Below are 18146 nucleotides of genomic sequence, written 5' to 3' on the forward strand. Positions count from 1 at the left end.
CACAACTCAGGGGCTCGCAGCTCACAATTCGGGGGTTTGCAGCTCACAACTCGGGGGGGCTCACAGCCCACAACTCGGGGGCTCGCAGCTCACAACTCGGGGGCTCACAGTCCACAACTTAGGAGGGGCTCACAGCCCACAACTTGGGGGACTCGCAGCCCACAACTCTGGGGCTCGCAGCCCACAACTCGGGAGTTCACAGCTCACAACTCGGGGGGCTCGCAGCTCACAACTCGGGGGCTTGCAGCCCACAACTCGGGAGCTCACAGCTCACAACTCGGGGGGCTCGCAGCTCACAACTCGGGGGGCTTGCAGCCCACAACTCGAGGGCTCGCAGCTCATATGCTGCTCCAGGGCTCGCAGCTCACAACTCGGGGGCTCGCAGCCTACAACTCGGGGAGCTCGCAGCTCACAACTCGGGGGGCTTGCAGCCCACAACTCGAGGGCTCGCAGCTCATATGCTGCTCCAGGGCTCGCAGCTCACAACTCGGGGGCTCGCAGCCTACAACTCGGGGGGCTCACAGCCTACAACTCGGGGGGCTCACAGCCTACAACTTGGGGGGGCTCACAGCCTACAACTCGGGGGGCTCGCAGCCCACAACTCGGGGGGCTCACAGCCCAGAACCCAGAGACTGACAGCCCACATGTTGCTCTGGGGCTTGCAGCCCACAACTCGGAGGCTCACAGCCCACAACTTGGGGGGTCTTGCAGCCCACATGCTGCTCCGGGGCTCACAGCCCACATGCTGCTCTGGGGCTCGCAGCCCACTTCCTTCTCCTGGGCTCACATCCCATTCACTGCTACAGGGCCCGCATGCTGCTCCATACCTGCTGCTGCTCCAGGATTCACCTCTGGGGCTAAGGGGAGAGAAAAAAGAATAAGAATCAAACAGAAAGGAAGAAAAGAAGTTACTGTATAATGATTAGGAGCAGAAATCCGAACTGTTTTACCCTTTTGCAACTTCAAACATAGTAACTTTTACATGCATTACTATAAAATAACAGAATTGGTCTAGTATATGTTTGAGATATATTGGCATATATTAGACCAATGTGCCTCTGTACCAAATGGAACAATTGCCCTCCTAAAGGCCAAAAAGTCCCATCAATGTGCTGATGAACCTGGTAATGAGACTGTCAGATGCATCACTGGCAAGATAGGGTTAAGTTGCTCATGGGCAAAAAAATACAGCTTGATTTTGCTCACTGTCTACCCTGATCACAGTGATTGTACTGTTGGACTAGTACTAGGTTAGTCTAATATCCTGAAACATGTAAGCGAAATCCCACCGTCAATATTGAGAATTTGAAGGTAGTTATTTAAACAATTTGGGATTTTAAAAATGGGACTGTTGACAACAAACATAACCATGAACCTGTTGGATTGTCATGAAAACCCTGACAAATTCACAAATGTCCTTTTGAAAAGGAGACCTTTTATTCTTCCTTGATCTGGCCTTTTTGTGACCTCAACCCCACTCAATTGCCATCTGAAGTGATGTTGCAAACAATTCAATTGTACTAGGAGCATAAGAGTTGGACTTCGGTGAAGAAAACAAAAGAAAAAGATACGCATTATTTTTATATGAAATAACACTTGTAATGAGGAAAAGTGGAAATGAAGATGTTTTACCAAAGTTGACATTGAGGCATATTTAGGGTAAAGTAGAGGAAACATAGTTTTCGATTGAAAAGCTCTGTGGCACAGTAGTGATGTTCCTACCTTTGGAAAGGAAAGTCTAGCTCAATTCCCAACTGGTCCAGAAGTATGTCATAATATGTCAGAACAGATTAGTTAAAATTACTCGCTCTCTGTTTAATCTACATTATGGCTCAACTTGGAGTGTGTGATAGACTAGCTTTAGTCTGCATTTAGTCTAAACTGTAGTTGAACTATGATGTGGAGGTGCAGGTGTTGGACTGGAGTGGACAAATTCAGAAATCACACGACACCAGGTTATGGTTCAACAGGTTTATTTGAAAACACAAGCTTTTGGAGCCTCACTCCTTCTTTAGGTGTTAGTGAGAGAGGTAGTACCAGACACAGAATTTATAAGTAAAAGATCAAAGGTTCACACCATTGATGAGGATGTACTAAACAAACCTAAGATGTTGTTAAATCTTTAATCAGTTAGAAGGTTTTAATTGATTAATATGTATACGTAAATCCCTGAATTCCTTTCAAGTCACAGTCCTGAGAGAACTAAAGGTTTTATCAGTTTAAAGAAGAGGTAAAATTTTAGGTCAGACAATACATGTTAGGTGTGAGGCCTTGTTTAGAATCTGTTTGTGTTTTAGTTTGGAGTCAGACTGCTTTTATTTCTAAAGTAGGAATTTGTAAAACACCATATTGAGTGACTGTCTAGAAATGGTGTGCTTTTTAAACAAAATACAAATCTATCCCATAGATGTGTGCGTGCGTGCATGTGTGTGTGTTTGTGTGTGTGTGTGCTGTGTGTGTTTGGTGGTGGGGTCACCTGTAGTGTGACATGAACCCATGATCCCAGTTGAGGCCGTCCTCATGGGTACCGAACTTAACTATCAGCCTCTGCTTGGCGACTCTGCGTTGTTGTGTGTCCTGAAGTCCAACTCGGAGGATGTTTACCCGAAGATCCGAGGCTGAATGTCCTTGACCACTGATTTTGTTGATCTAGGTAGTGGTAGACATTGGGTCCTCAAACTGAAAAGGAATTCCGTTTCTCGTGCTGGTAGTAATCATTTTTTTCAAAGTATCTCAGCGTTCGAACATTATAGGAAAACTTGAAAACCTGAATATTCCTGTCTCTTACAAGGTGATGATCTCTGGAGAAACGTTGTTGATCTCAGTATGCGATGACTCAACAGTGTCAGTTGGATGTTTGAAGACAAACCATTTAGGAGTAAATGTCACTTGGAAAGTACAGCTTAAAGATATCCCAGCATCCGCTCTTCCTAACCTGCATGATATAGGTAAAATATGTTGTTTTATAATTTGTGCATATAATCACATTTACTGGAAAAACATCATCAAACAATTTTAATATACTATGTAAATCGCATGAGCATTTGTAAACTTTGGGTAAATTTTATATGTCGAGTTTTATTATTACTTTGATCAGCTAAGGAAATAAGGTAAAGGATTTCACAATTAAAACATTTGAACTTTCCAAGGACATAACTATCAGTGTGATCACAAAAACATCTCTCGTGCAACTTCAAATAAAAATATAAAGCACTGGAGAAGCTTATGGAACTGTCACCATCATAAGAGAGAGAAAGAGAGATAACATTTCGAGCCCAGTGACTCTTCTTTGAGTTTCACGGGAAAACCTTCTCCCTCTGTTCTGCACCTTTCCACAATAACTAGTAAAACTCTTATTAAGTATTGACAAGTTCATTTCTTTTTGCATTTGCAGAAAATGCTCTCCTGGGGGATGGGCTGATTAAACGTTTCACTAAACTGATTAACAGTGGAAACTATCACCTCACTCTGGATTCCAAACAGTTTCTTGCAGACGTCTTCACCGATATTCCTACAGACCAAAGCCATGACTTCCCACCCTCTGTTCACCTTGGATGCAGTGATGGTTACACAAAGATTTCAGTCACTCAGAGAGGTGGTCACAATGTTAGTGGGTGTGGTAAGTATTAATACCCTTTAATGAATGCTTGCAGCAACTAAATCTCTGTAAGGGTAAGGAATTGCTTGAGAAATTCCTGCTCTCTGAATACTAAATCAAACTTTAATAATATTATTTTCAGTTTTTTTCTGTACTTTTGGGGGCAGGATTGACGAAAATAGTCTTTGACCTGTGATAGTCAGGTCATGGGACAGGGTGCATTTCTACTTTTCCAAAATGTTAAAATAAAGCAAAGAACTGTTGATGAAGAAGATCTGAAACAAACAAAAAGCAGAAATTTCTGGAGAAACTCAGCAGGTCTGGCAGCATCTGTGGAGAGGAAACAAGTCACAGGGACCATTAACTCTGTTTTCTTTCCAAAATGCCACTTGTGTAAAAGTTGACACCCTATATTTTGTGACAACAAGGTGCAGGGCTGGATGAACACAGCAGGCCAAGCAGCATCATAGGAGCAGAGAGGCTGACGTTTCGGGCCTAGACCCTTGATCAGAAAAGGGGGAGGGGAAGGGGGTTTTGAAATAAATAGGGAGAGAGTGGGAGGCAGATAGAAGAGGGATAGAGGAGAGGATAGGTGGAGAGGAAACAAATAGGTCGAAGAGGCGGGGATGGAGCCAGGAAAGGTGAGTGTAGGTAGGGAGTTAGGAAGGGGATAGGTCAGTCCAGGGAGGACGGACAGGTCAAGGGGGCGGGATGAGGTTGGTCGGTAGGAGATGGAGGTGCGGCTTGAGGTGGGAGGAGGGGATAGGTGGGAGGAAGAACAGGTTAGGGAGGCAGGGACGAGTTGGACTGGTTTTGGGATGCGGTGGGGGGAGGGGAGATTTTGAAACTTGTGAAATCCACATTGATACCATTGGGCTGCAGGGTTCCCAAGCGGAATATGAGTTGCTGTTCCTGCAACCTTCGGGTGGCATCGTTGTGGCACTGCAGGAGGCCCAGGATGGACATGTCGTCTGAGGAATGGGAGGGGGAGTTGAAATGGTTCGCGACTGGGAGGTGCAGTTGTTTGTTGCGAACCGAGCGTAGGTGTTCTGCAAAGCGGTCCCCGAGTCTCCGCTTGGTTTCCCCGATGTAGAGGAAGCCACACCGGGTACAGCGGATGCAGTATACCACATTGGCAGATGTGCAGGTGAACATCTGCTTGATGTGGAAAGTCTTCTTGGGGCCTGGGATGGGGGTGAGGGAGGAGGTATGGGGGCAGGTGTAGCACTTCCTGCGGTTGCAGGGAAAAGTGCCGGGTGTGGTGGAGCTGGAGGGGAGTGTGGAGCGGACAAGGGAGTCACGGAGAGAGTTGTCCCTCCGGAAAGCAGATAAGGGTGGGGAGGGAAAGATGTCTTTGGTGGTGGGGTCGGATTGCAGATGGCGGAAGTGTCGGAGGATGATGCGTTGGATCCGGAGGTTGGTGGGGTGGTACGTGAGGACGAGGGGGATTCTTTTTTGGTTTTTATTGCGTGGACGGGGTGTGAGGGATGAGGTGCGGGAGATGTGGGAGACACGGTTGAGGGCGTTCTCGACCACCGAGGAGGGGAAGTTACGGTCCTTGAAAAACGAGGACAACTGAGATGTACGGGAGTGGAATGCGTCATCCTGGGAGCAGATGCGGCGGAGGCGAAGGAATTGGGAATAGGGGATAGCATTTTTGCAGGAAGGTGGGTGGGAGGAGGAGTATTCTAGGTAGCTGTGGGAGTCGGTGGGCTTGAAATGAATATCGGTTTCTAGGTGGTTGCCCGATATGGAGACAGAGAGGTCCAGGAAGGGGAGAGAGGTGTTAGAGATGGTCCAGGTAAACTTAAGGTTGGGGTGGAAGGTGTTAGTGAAGTGTATGAACTGTTCGAGCTCCTCGTGGGAGCACGAGGCGGCGCCGATACAGTCATCAATGTAACGGAGGAAGAGGTGGGGTTTAGGGCCGGTGTAGGTACGGAAGAGGGATTGTTCCACGTCACCTACAAAGAGGCAGGCGTAGCTTGGGCCCATGCGGGTACCCATGGCTACCCCCTTTGTCTGTAGGAATACCAAAGTGGCGATAAATGAAAAAAAGTGACAGGACGAGCAGGTCTTACATGTCACCTTTGGAGCACGCACCCTCAGAGTATGGAGATATTCAACAGAAATGTTTGAATAAAAGGAGCACCCAGAGCAAACAACACTGAGTTGCATCAACAATGCAGAATTCAGACCACTTGATCCAACTGGTCTATGCAATTTCAGAACTGACAGCCAGTCCACACCAGAAACCGTTCTTTATTCAACTCTATTGGCAACTTCTTCTATTCCTTTTACTCTCATGTATTTATCTCGATCCCTTCATCTTTGCTATTTATGTCGACTAGTCCTTGTAGTAGCACATTCTTACCACTCCTTTGATGAAGAGGTTTCCTGAAGTTTCCTGAAGATTTATTAATGCGTAATTTATAATTATAGGCTTTAGTTTTGAACTCTTTTGCAATTGGAAGTATTTTCTGCATGGATACTCTAGCAAATTGTTTCATTAGTTGGCTTTTAATGGTGGTGACAGGGCTTATGACTGCTACATGTAGAGCGAGCCGGAGCCCCATGTCCTTCTTTTAGGGACAGACCACCATATTTAGTGCAACTCAGGCACTTAATTGGAGAGTGGCAGTCCTTCTCCAGGATCAGTCACTCCTAGGGTAGAAGCCCCATATCCGAAGTCCTGCCAGCCAATGAGTCAGTGGCTGCTGATGGGATGATATCCATCCAAAATCTACTATTGCTGCTGGATGCCAGGCCCTACAGTGAATGATGGCAGGAGTCAAGAGTGGGGGATTCTTGTTGGGGGTGTGGGTTGCAAGGAGAGATATGGGTTGGCACTAAGGGCATAGGTTGGCCCTCAGCAGGCACCCCCTTACTGATGCAGGGTCCCTTGGTTAGGAATTAAGTGCCTGGAAATGAGAGAATTACCCTCCTTCCCCACATGGGGAATCTGCAAGCAGTCCCAGGTGGGTTTGCTCCTTATGCTTTCCACATGGTAAGCCCCTGCTCAGGGCTACTGGATAGTGGTGGCAGGTTGAATTCCTTACATGCTCAATCCCACCTTTAATCTGTGTGGAGGCATAGAGTTAACAGGATCCCTACATACCATTCTCCCACCCTAATGAATTCTACCACTGCCGCCAAGCCTGCAACAGGGGAGAGCATTAAATTCCACCCACAATCTTAAAATCTCAAGTGACCACTCAATCTTCTTTTTTTCTCGAGACAAAAGCTCATTCAGCTTTTCCTGTTAACCATCCTTTCAAGGTCGTATCACCTTGTTATTAAATTTGGCAGCTTCTCTGGTATCTGCATACTCTTTTATAATGTGGAGACTTGAATTGTGCATAGTGTGGCAAATGTGGATAAACCAAATTTCATTTCAAATTTAAAATAACTTCTCCTGTGTGAGACTTTTATTCACCTTTGAATTAATCCCAGTGTTTAGTTTCTACTTTTTGATGGCTTTATTAATCTGAATCACTCGTTTTAAAAGATCTATGAATATATAGCTCCATACCCTCTGCTCCATTTAGAGTCTGATTATGTAAGCCATGTGGAGCCTTTTTAATCTCATCAAAATGAAACACCTTGTAATTAATTAAACTGTGAATAATTGCTAATTATACGCTAATTTTGTAGGTTTATCAAAGTCTTCTTGACACTTTACCACTTTTTTTTTGTAAACTACATCTACCACCACCTGCCATTCAAAACTGACGTTATTTGTGAATTTGAAATATTTTGATTTCTGAGTGCAAATTGTTAACGTAACTGGTGAAAAACAATGATCTCACCACTGATCCCTAATTCTATTTTCTTTTGCCAGTTTGTGTAGCTGCTCTTAATGCGCACTCTTGATTCCTTGCTTTGTAATTAGCTTACTATGCGTTCTGTCACCTGTCTTCTGATTCAATATGCTCTGGCCTTAATCATGACGTTAATATTAATGTATATTTTGAAGTCAACTGTACTGTATTACGCTTATCTAGTCTTTCTGTTACTTCAGGATTCAATGATTTTGGACAAGCATGAAATTGTGCTGATTGCTCCTTTTTAATTGTGCTGCCTGCTGATTGTTATATTTTACCTTTAAATAATTTTCAATGATTTAAATGATTTTCAGACGCAACAGGCTAATTGGCCTGCTGTTTGCTCTACACTAATTCTGTCATTAATTTAATGTTGTTTTATTGTTTGATATCAAAGCCAATTTGCTTTTTTTTTGTTATGGAAATAGATTAATAATTATGGTCCTTTCCTTTTACAGTTGTGTGCCCAGCTGGCAGTTTTTCTCAGGGTGGCACCTGCATCCTGTGCCCACGTGGATTTTACCAGGAGGCTGCCGGAAAGGTAAAGTGTAGAAAATGTCCAGAAGGAAAAAAGACAGTGTCTCCTGGAGCTTTCTCAGCCCACCTGTGTAAGTATCATATTTAAATCCATAATGCATATTTTTATGCTTTTCTAGTTCTCTGTCTTTTAGCGTTTATCTCTGACCTCTCTGCTGCTTCATCATCTGATCTCTCCTCCTCAGAACAGTTGTTGTCAACCTCCCTGTCCACTAATGTAATCAAAACAGAAACTGTTGGAGAAACTCAACAGGTCTGGCAGCATCTGTGGAGAGAGTAATAGAATTAATGTTGCAGGTCCAATGCAAATCTTCTTCAGAACTCTGTCACATTGATAGCTCCTGATTTCTCCCTCAACCATCCTTGCTTCACAGCACATTTCCCGCGTGCACACATACACACACGCACGCGCGCGCATGCGCACACACACACACACTTCCAGCCTCCTGGCACATTTTGTGACCACAAACTATTTCACTAAAAATATCTGGCAAAGAAAGAAATCAATGAAACAACAGACTTTCACATGGAGTCTTTCACATTCTCTTGTTCCTCAATACTTCACATACTTTTGAAGCATAGTCACTGCTATAATATTAGCAAACACAGTACTGTACCTTGTTTATATATCAAACAGCAGTGATCAATGACCAGGGCATCTGTGGTCATGGGTTTGGTTAAACAATAACTGTGCCGTCATATATTATGAATAATTTATATGATTGAGTCGCTTGATTGATGTTTCTCAAACTTCATTGTTGACAAACCTGGGACGACAGGGTTTGCAGGAATAGCAGTGATTACAGTTGCTAATGAATTAAGATTTGGAAGCAGGATCCAGTCATCTGATGTTTTGCTTTTTGGCCACACAGGGAGTATATAGACTGTCTTCTATTGCCATCACAGAACAGTGGTAATGAATTCCTGGAATAGTAGTTGATCTTAGCTATGAAATTGTGGAATGATCAGCATATATCATCCAACTATTGTAGACTCTTTGATTTATTTTTTTGCACACTGACTTTTTTTTAACTGTCCTCCAAAACGCAAAGATTCGTTTTGAATTTCCTTTACAAAAAATCCCTGAGTTCCTTCTAGTACCTCCCCTAGGAACTTTGCTGTCCACAAATATCAATTGATGCAGGATTAATAGTTGCATTTAAAACTGAAATTTGTCGATTTTTGTTTGCCCAGGATATTAAATGATTCGGGCACTGGCTTGTGCGTGGAGTTAGGCCATGGGTTAGCTATAATTTCATTAAATAGTGTAGCAGGCTTGTGGACTAAAGGACCCTGTTCCTGTGTTCATCACTTTCTCTTTTATGTCCCTAAATCTCTTAACACTTCACACCATGTCTAACTGCTCCTTGAATCCACTGATAGAGGAAAATTGATTCTCATTTTGCAAATCCAATACTTTATAAACTCAATTCTATTCTTATCACTACCCTATCAATTGTTAATCTCTTTGCATTTCTACCCTTTGCCACAATAAATGGTCCATTCTGATTGACAATGCCAAGAAACATCAGTGATTTCACCTCAAAGTTTCCTAATATGACAAAAGACCTGATTTTAACTCCCACCGGGAATAATATCAATCCCATGCATTGACTTTGAGTCGGATGCCTGGCAGATGCTAACAGCATAGCCTCATTTTAATATGTCCCTCTCCCCAGTAGCCGTTTGATCATTTCCAGTGGAAGATGGTGACTGGTGGAAGTGCTGGGAGAAGCCCAAGCAGGAAGCTATTTCTGGGAGGAGGATCCTGCAGTTTAGAGGAAGGGGGAACGATAGTAACTTCCAGGGAACAGAGGGCCACAAACTATCCTTGTTGCTCCTGGTTGTCTGCGCCCTATAGATTTTTATTTTGTTTCACTGACTTGCTGATAATGTTACCAATGTTACCAAACAGCATGGCCAAGGTGAATGTTTTGTTCAAGAACAGGTTAAACTGCCATCAGTTACAAAGCCTCAGTTTGTTTTTGCTAACAAGGCTCCTGCTGGTGTCCAAAGTGAGCCTCATCCATCATCAAAACCAGGCTTTAGCATCAATGAGGAAGAGAATGGAGTCCTCTTGCTACCCTCCCACCATTAGGGAAACATAACAATTTGCAAGTAAGATATTTTGCTCTGTTGATAAATTCCCAGATACGCCATGCATTTACCTATGTGACCCTAACAGGTTTAACAGATTGTGAAACCAGTCCCTGGAATCCAACTTGTGACCCACTAGGACAGTATAGAGCAACTCAGCAAGACGCTGACACTCAGAAATCTTTCTGCGTTACTTCGAATGGAAAGCGATTACCTTGGACCGAAACCACCAGCCCTCTCGCTGAGTCTGATTGTATTGGTGAGTAAATGTGCTTCAGATTATTTGAATTCTTTTTTGCTTGTTACAGCGAAATTTTATTAAAGGGTGTGCTTACTGGAGTTTGAATGAACATTAAGCCCCATTGTCAGTCATAATCCCAAACTTTGTTAGTTCAAGCTTCCTAACTGCTACTGTTTTTGTGACCAGGATTTCCCCTTGTGACTGTACCCACCACCCAGATTGAATGAGTCAAGTGAACAACTACATGAAACATAGTGGAGTGATTTCTTTTCCGGTGTTCTTCCTCTCAGCTCCTACTCAGTTTGGAGGTTTTAGCAATATATTTTAAAGAGCTGGAAACAAAACAGATCCTGAACCTAACCTACCATAGTCAATCTAAGGCATAGTTTACATGTTCACATTATTGATTTCATAGAATGATAGAACCCCTACAGTGTGGAAGTAGGCCATTTGGCCCATCGAGTCATAGACCCTCTGAATGCATCCCAATCGGACCCACCACCTAACCTATCCTTATAATCCTACATTTCCCATGTCTAATCCACCTAGCCTGCACACTTTGGACAATTTAGCTTGGCCAATCCGCCTAACCTGCATATTTTTCTGAGGAAACCAGAGCACCCAGAGGAAACTCACTCAGACACAGGAAGATTGTGCAAAGTCCACACACTGGAAGTTGGAATTGAACCTGGGTCCTTGGTGCTGTGAGGCAGCGGTGCTAACCACTGAGCCACTGTGATTCAACACGTTCAATCCCTACTGTATCTTTTTTTATGCAACTCTACATGAAAGAGCTGCTATTGACATTATTCGGCAACTTGTAGAGCTATAATGTTGTCATGGCCACGGATCATATGTCCCTGGATCACCAACTTTAATTGTAATATGTATTCTATTTTTATTTAAAAAAGGACATCCATTCAAAAGCTGACTGTGGATGTCAATTCATTGGCTGTCTGGTGAAAGACAGACTCTGGAATGTCACACCTAATGAGGTGTCAAGAAAGGTTCAAAAGGGATGGAGTAAAATGGGAGAAAGTGCAGTAAGACTGACTACAACCTCCTGGGAATTATCACAAACTGTGCACAGGAAGAAAAGACAGCTGTGTGAGTGAGAGACATGTTTTGTGTCTTCTCCTTTCATGAATACTCGAGAGCAGAGGTATTTAAAAAAATGCCAGGTCAGGTCTGGTCTTGGTTTGTCAGTGGGTTAAGTTGTGCCAGTGGAAGATGGTGTCAGATGAGGTACATGTGTATGCCAGTGAGCTGACACACTAGACACCCCGGCATTGCAGATAAAATATAATATTGCTCTGAGTGTTAAGACAGGTAGCCACCACACCAGTCAAATGGAAGCAGGTTAAAGGAAAGATTTCCTCACTCTGACTGCTGCCAACCAACCTCTGTAAAAAGGAAACAGTGCAAAAGAAATTCAACTAACAGAGACTGAACCATATATCTTCCAAGTGTTATCCTTTTTAGAACTCACTTCTAGTCTGCGGCTATGTGTGTTACATGAATATTTCTTCTTGTGCTTTGTATCAAATAAACATACTCTTCTGTTAATTGAGGAAAACCTGGTTGTATTGACTGCTTTTAAAACATAAATTCGTTTGGGTATTGGAGAAAGGTTCCATAAGGGAAGGATTCTTTTTCAAATTAAACTTGTTACGACTAACTAAAGGGGTGAGTGAATAAAGAAAGGGAGCCTGTTCATCTCTTCTCACCCAGAAGTTTGATAACTTGAGATTATTCTGTCTGGAACCGTGATAGCTTGGGGAACCACATTTGGGATCTGGTCAGGGCAGATTGGGTCTCATCGGTATTTGGCCACAACAAATTGGGAGCTTGTGGCTACTATTTGAACCAACAGATGAAATGGAAGTATTAAAATAGGTAAATAGTCACTTTGAAACCAATTTAAGAAAAACTGCAAAAACTTTCTTGAGTTTACACTGTTACAGGATAAAGATGTCTGTGCTTGATGCCAGTGCATTCCTAGCAGAATTAAGGAAGTTACTTTTGAAGATTTAAATTTTTGCCTCACAAACAGTTAAAAAATTTAGCAAGGCACTTGAGATTAGAAATCCATTAGTCAGAAAGCCAGAAATTTTAAAAAAGCAGCCATCAGTTTACAGGCACAAATTAATACTGATGAAATGGTAAGTGTAGCAGTAGAGAGATTAAAATTGGAGCAAGAGAAATTAGAATTTCACTAAAATGGGAAAGGAGGGCAAAGGGAGATGAAAAAGAGAGAAGGAGAGTGAAGAGAAAGTGTAAGAGTGAAGAAGAAAGTGAGAGCAAGTATTGGAAAAGAAAAGTATGACCAACGAGAGATGTGAGACAGAATTTCAGGATAAAAAGGGTAGGAAAAGGGGTTTGAGCTAAGGCCGCTTGAATTGAGAAGACACCACTGACTCAGACTTAAGGGCGGAAGCAGCTTGTTTAATTCCTAAGTTTCAGCAGGCAGAGATGGAAGCTTTCTCTATCATTTTTGAATAGACTGCACAGCAGTTGAAGTGATAAGTCCAACACTGGACCATATCCTGCAGAGTAAACCTTCAGGGAAAGCACATGCAGTTTACTTTCTCTTGCCTGAGTGAAGTGCCACTGATCGCAAGGCAGTACAAAAAGATCATCTTTTGTGCACACCATTTAAGGCTGAAGGCAGACCATCAAAATTTCCATGCCCTCAGGAAGCAGCCTGTTCAGATGTACCTGAAATTTAAGTCTTAACCAGCTTGCATATCACCAGCTGGTCAGGGCACTTAAGACAGAAGTCATGGTGAAAACCTCCATGAAATAATCTTCCTTATGGAAGTCAATAACTTCAAACCCTTCCCAATAACAATGCACCTTGAGGGTCAGAGAGGGTCCAGGGACGCCACCACACTGGCTGAGGTTTTGCAACTAATTGAGGGGGTGGGTGAATAAAACAGGAAGCCAGTTCATCCCTCTCACCCAGGAGATTGACAGCTTGGGGTATTCCATCTGGAACCATAATGATTCAGGAATTCTTACCCATGGTCACCCATGAGCAGGAAGTGAGGTCCCAGGCAATTGGCTATTTTCAGTCAGGAAAGCACATTAACAGGAAGATAAATGATACTGAACAAATATCTTTGAATGGAATCAGAAGTCTAAACCTCGCACAGGATAGATTAGTGCTGAGTGGGCAGGCTGTTGGTTTTGATGGACATGGTCCAGGGGTGGATTAGTGAAGATTTCAGGATGAGTGGATAATTTGAAATTTTGCAAGATAACCTCTGAGGGTTAATGGTATCAATAGATGACATGATAGAAATAATTTGTAGTAGGAATAGGAAAGTACCAGTGTCTGTAGTAAGATGAAGATAAAACTGATCAAGGGGCATAAAGAGGAAGAAAAACTACATGTGTGGCCTCTTAAAAACATAATTCATAAAGCTTTGTTTTCATTTGTATTTTACTTGTCTTCATACATCTGTGTGCTATTGCGTAAAGTCAGTATTTAGAAACTCTCCATTAATTGGCATATTCCATAGACTGCCTTTTGATTCCTTTCAGTACACGCAATCTGGATAGCCAAGGAGAGAGTAAGACAAATATCAATTGTCAGGGGGACTAACTTTTGCTCATTACATGGATTCTTATATTTCTTAAACAAAGTTTTTTTTAATTTTTCCACCTGAAGTGTTCCGACAATTTGACAGCGTCGATGAATCCCAGCTGATTCTGAACTCCGAAGGCACAGACATCAGCAAAGTTTTGCCAGCGCCCGCTGATCGTCAGAGGCAGCTTCTAGCTTGTCTCACAGGTCAGATACATCAAGCTTGCTCTGATTGCTTCATTGTTTCATTCACAAGAATTTTACATTAGTTACAGTACAGAAGGCAACAATTTACCCTGTTATGTCTGTGCTGGTGGTCAGTAGAGACATCTCAGCTAACCACACCCCCTGCTCTTTCCCTGTTCTCCACTGGTCCGTTCCCTGTCAATCAACATTGTATCCATGGTATCACCTTCCCTTTTATACCATGGTCTTCTCCCTTGCTGCTGTGCTATTATTTTACACTTTATCAAAAACCTTTTGGAATTTCTTTAGCACAATATCAACAATAGTACCAGAAGCAATCATCTCTGTTAGCTTATCAAAAAACTCATTCAAGTTAATTAAATATGTTTCAATCATCCAGGGCACTCTGGATTTGGCGGCAGTCTCTTTCTCCCTTGTTGGAACATGCCTCGACTGTCCCTGAATATCTCATGTGTTGTTCTGAGGCAGCTTTGCTTTTGAATCTTCGTGTTGACCTGTGCTATGTCCATTTTGATTCCTCTTCCCATTTAATAGCTTCACTGTAGAATGCTAGTTGGCATTTCCAAGGTTAGCCTCAACTTTCAGAGCCCATGATCAATATTTACTTTCTTACCACCCTTTAATCAGGCTGTTTTGAGAAAATGGCCACACTACTCCATCTTGACTGCCAACAGCAATGATGTCATTGGCATGGACATAGAAATATTCAGGTAAATTGGCTTGTTAATGAAATCAATTAACTGTGAATGAACTGTTTTAATAATTGTAGGCGAGTTGCTGATAATGGTGCTTGCTTGCCTATTTTATAGAGTCTTACATTCATACAGCACGGAAACAGGCCCTGCAGCTCAACTCATCTGAATTAGTCCCATTGCCTGTATTGGCCCTTATCCCTTCAAACAATTTAGCATGGCCAATCCACCTAACTTGCACATCTTTGGACTGTGGGAGGAAACTGGAGCACCCAGAGGAAACCCAGACAGACACGGGGAGAATGTGCAAACTCCACACAGTCGCCCAAGTTCCAGTCCCTCCCCCAGCCATGTTTTTATAATAGCTGTGCTATCCCAATCCCATGTTTCCATCCATGCCCTGAGATCATCTGCCTTACCTGTCAGGCCTCTTCTATTGAAATAGGTTCAGTTTAATTCATCAGCCTTCCCTCATTTCCTGCCATGCTCCTGCCTGTCTTATCTATTTAACTTGCTCTCTTTAACTTCTGTACTAGCTTTAACCTTCTCCTTTGTCTCACTAATGTTTAGAGTCCCACACACCTCTTCTGTCAGATGAATTTAATCCATCCCAAGTAGCTACCTAGCAAATCCCCTGTCAGGATATTGATTCCATTTTATGGAAATGGCAGTGGCAGCATCAGGCTAGTCATCCACATATTTTCTTTGCAATGCTGCCAAAAATATGCCCAGTGGGAGGTGGTAAAGTTCAGCCCAAGGAAAAGCCAGACAAGTGAGGTAAATGAACTTTACGTTGTCTTTCTTCATTTCAGAGGAGCAGTGTGACCAGTAAATGCCTTAGGGATTGCACTCTGTAGGTTCTGATGTACAGATTCTTTGTGGTAATACAATGTATGAGTCCAAGTAAATTTTGTCAGAAGACAACATCTGAAAACCACCTTCTATACATCAATGTGACAGTTTCACTTTCTATTCCACTTATTATTTCTTAGACTCATTCTTTGAAATTCAGTTTCAACCAAAATCTCAAAGAGTGCAATTTTTTCCTTCCAAGAGACATTGACAAGTGGTGAAATGGGAAAATAATTGGGTGATTTGGCCTGGCAGAGCTATCTGCCCTCTTCTTGCCACCCTACTAATGTGTAGGGTGGGACTTGGGGACACGTTTTTATATCAAGAAACTCTTACACATAACTGAATGGTTTTATTTTCTGTTACCAAATTACCTGTGTTTTTTTTTCTTTCATGTAACCACCACCAGTGTTGTCCAATTGATTTGTTGACCTGAAAAGCCCATTGGAGGTGATGCAAGGCATCCAAGGTGACTTTGGGAGTTACTCAACTTGCAACCTTGAAGTGATCAATTGGTGGACACTTCAGAGCCTCAGCTTACCACCTCTCTGAAGACGTGGCTTTGCGCCAGACAACAAATGTGACTGGTTTCAAGAATGGGTAACAATGGTGGCCCTGCCTGACAGATTGATGGACGGGGCCTCCATTTGTTCCAACTGGAGGGCAATTAGAGACACAAATTGGGGGGATCTCCCAAAGGCTGCCCCATGCTCTAACCACCAACATCCTTGATCTGCTCCTCTCCATGAAACCATTCCACAAGAAGCAAAAGCAAAAGTCCTACCTTCTATCTGGTGGATCCCCTGAAACGTAAACTGTCACTTGCTGTCTGTAGGATTACAATTGGAGGCAGGCGGTTTCTGGGGAACTGGGACACCATCATCGAAGCTATAATTCACTAAGAAGCTTGTTAGTGCTCCCCAACCATCTCTTAACAAGCCTATTGGTGCATGATCCACAAGCTTTCTTGGCAGTAGAGGTATCAACTTAGTCAACACTTAACGCACCCACCCCACACTTAATCAGAAAATAAGGAAAACTGCAGCTATGCAATTATGAAGTACAGAGGAGGCAAATCAGCCCACTCTGTCTGTGCCTGCTGTTTGAAAGAGCTATTCCATTAATCCCAGTTAATCTCTAATTAGATTTATAAGTGACTATTTAATATTTATAATATGAATACTACAGAAAAATGATATTTTCTCAAAGCTTTTTTTCTTGCACTCATTAGGACAATTCACAAGTTGTACCAAGATGTACTGGAAGCTACATATTAATATATAAGTCCTGGTTGTTTGAAACAGAAAGAACATGTATACCCATTGTACCTATTTCAATGCGACAAAATTGTTGCCAGCAGTTCTCTGGTTCATTTGTCAGGGCAATGCTTTGACTAATCAGAGTCAATGTGCGTTGTTTAAAAATGTAAACAAAGTTTGGCAGTTAACTGGCAGTCATCGTTAACTAGTGCATTCTCCATGATGGTACCACAATCAGTAAACCACCACTTGTCAACCAACCAGCGTTCTTTCCTTATACCGTATAAATGTTGTTTATATGTCACGAAAACCTATCTTTTATCACCAATACTTAAGATCTGCATCATCAAGTGGCTATTTATATCACTTAGTTTTGGGCTCTTCACAAACAGAAATAACTTGTCTGTATTTACTCTAACTAACTCCTTTGTATTTTTAAGTACTTGTCTGTATTTACCCTAGTTGACTCCTTTGTATTTATCTGATCAAGTGAATTTTAAATCCCCATTTGAACATTAGCATTGAATCTGGCTTCCGGTATCCTTTCAGGCTCTGCGTCCTAGACCATAATACCTTGTTGTTTACTAGTATTCTAATCTTTGATTTTTTTTGACAATCTGCAAACTCTGGTTACCCAAGACTATAACAATCCGCAGAGATGAGAGCCTTTCTTATTCCATAAGCTAGCTTTTAATTTTCTTTTGAATTGTACAAGAGACAGAATCATGTTTAAACCCAATGGCGTACTTACTCTGGACTGTTCAACGGCTTTGGGGAAGGGGTGGGTGCAGGTGCTGAAAACACACAGTTAAATAAATGGGTCTCATTGTTTCCTGTATGGTTTTCCTGTTAAGATATTTATACTCATGCTTGAGATAAATCACAAAGTCACGCTTATCAAAAGCCATCATCTTTCTCTTTGCAGAATGCTCTGGAAGTGAGATATGTAACTTTCTGGCATTATACCACAAAGGGGAGGTTTTCCATTGTGAGCTTTACAGTACCTCGGAATCCAACTTGCTCTGCAAAACCTTTGGACAGGTAGGGGAGATGATTTGGACTTATGTCTGAATTATTGATATTTTTGCTGAAAATCCTGTGTGACACTCATATGCTTGTCATATTGAGAATCATCAGAAAGCACAACCAAGAAAAAGGCCAACATAGTGAATCCCACTATACAGGTACTTCTTCAGAACTTGTGCAGGTCATATTCAATTCCCTCAAAGCCCTTCTCTCCGTTTTTAAATGGA

The 18146-nt window shown here is 42.5% G+C and overlaps 1 protein-coding gene across 1 annotated transcript in view; it reads left to right on the forward strand.

Annotated features, from left to right (window-relative positions):
• The window catches only part of tg (thyroglobulin), a 299968-nt gene that overhangs the window by 65324 nt on the left and 216498 nt on the right, over positions 1 to 18146 (forward strand). Inside the window, exons 19-24 of the mRNA XM_048596176.1 lie at positions 2792 to 2948; positions 3395 to 3619; positions 7878 to 7960; positions 10108 to 10312; positions 13968 to 14090; positions 17819 to 17934. Coding sequence (XP_048452133.1) covers positions 2792 to 2948; positions 3395 to 3619; positions 7878 to 7960; positions 10108 to 10312; positions 13968 to 14090; positions 17819 to 17934 — 909 coding nt within the window. The remainder of the gene's footprint in view (positions 1 to 2791; positions 2949 to 3394; positions 3620 to 7877; positions 7961 to 10107; positions 10313 to 13967; positions 14091 to 17818; positions 17935 to 18146) is intronic.

This window comes from Rhincodon typus, chromosome 4 (genome assembly GCF_021869965.1).
Source record: "Rhincodon typus isolate 14 chromosome 4, sRhiTyp1.1, whole genome shotgun sequence".
NCBI lineage: Eukaryota > Metazoa > Chordata > Chondrichthyes > Orectolobiformes > Rhincodontidae > Rhincodon > Rhincodon typus.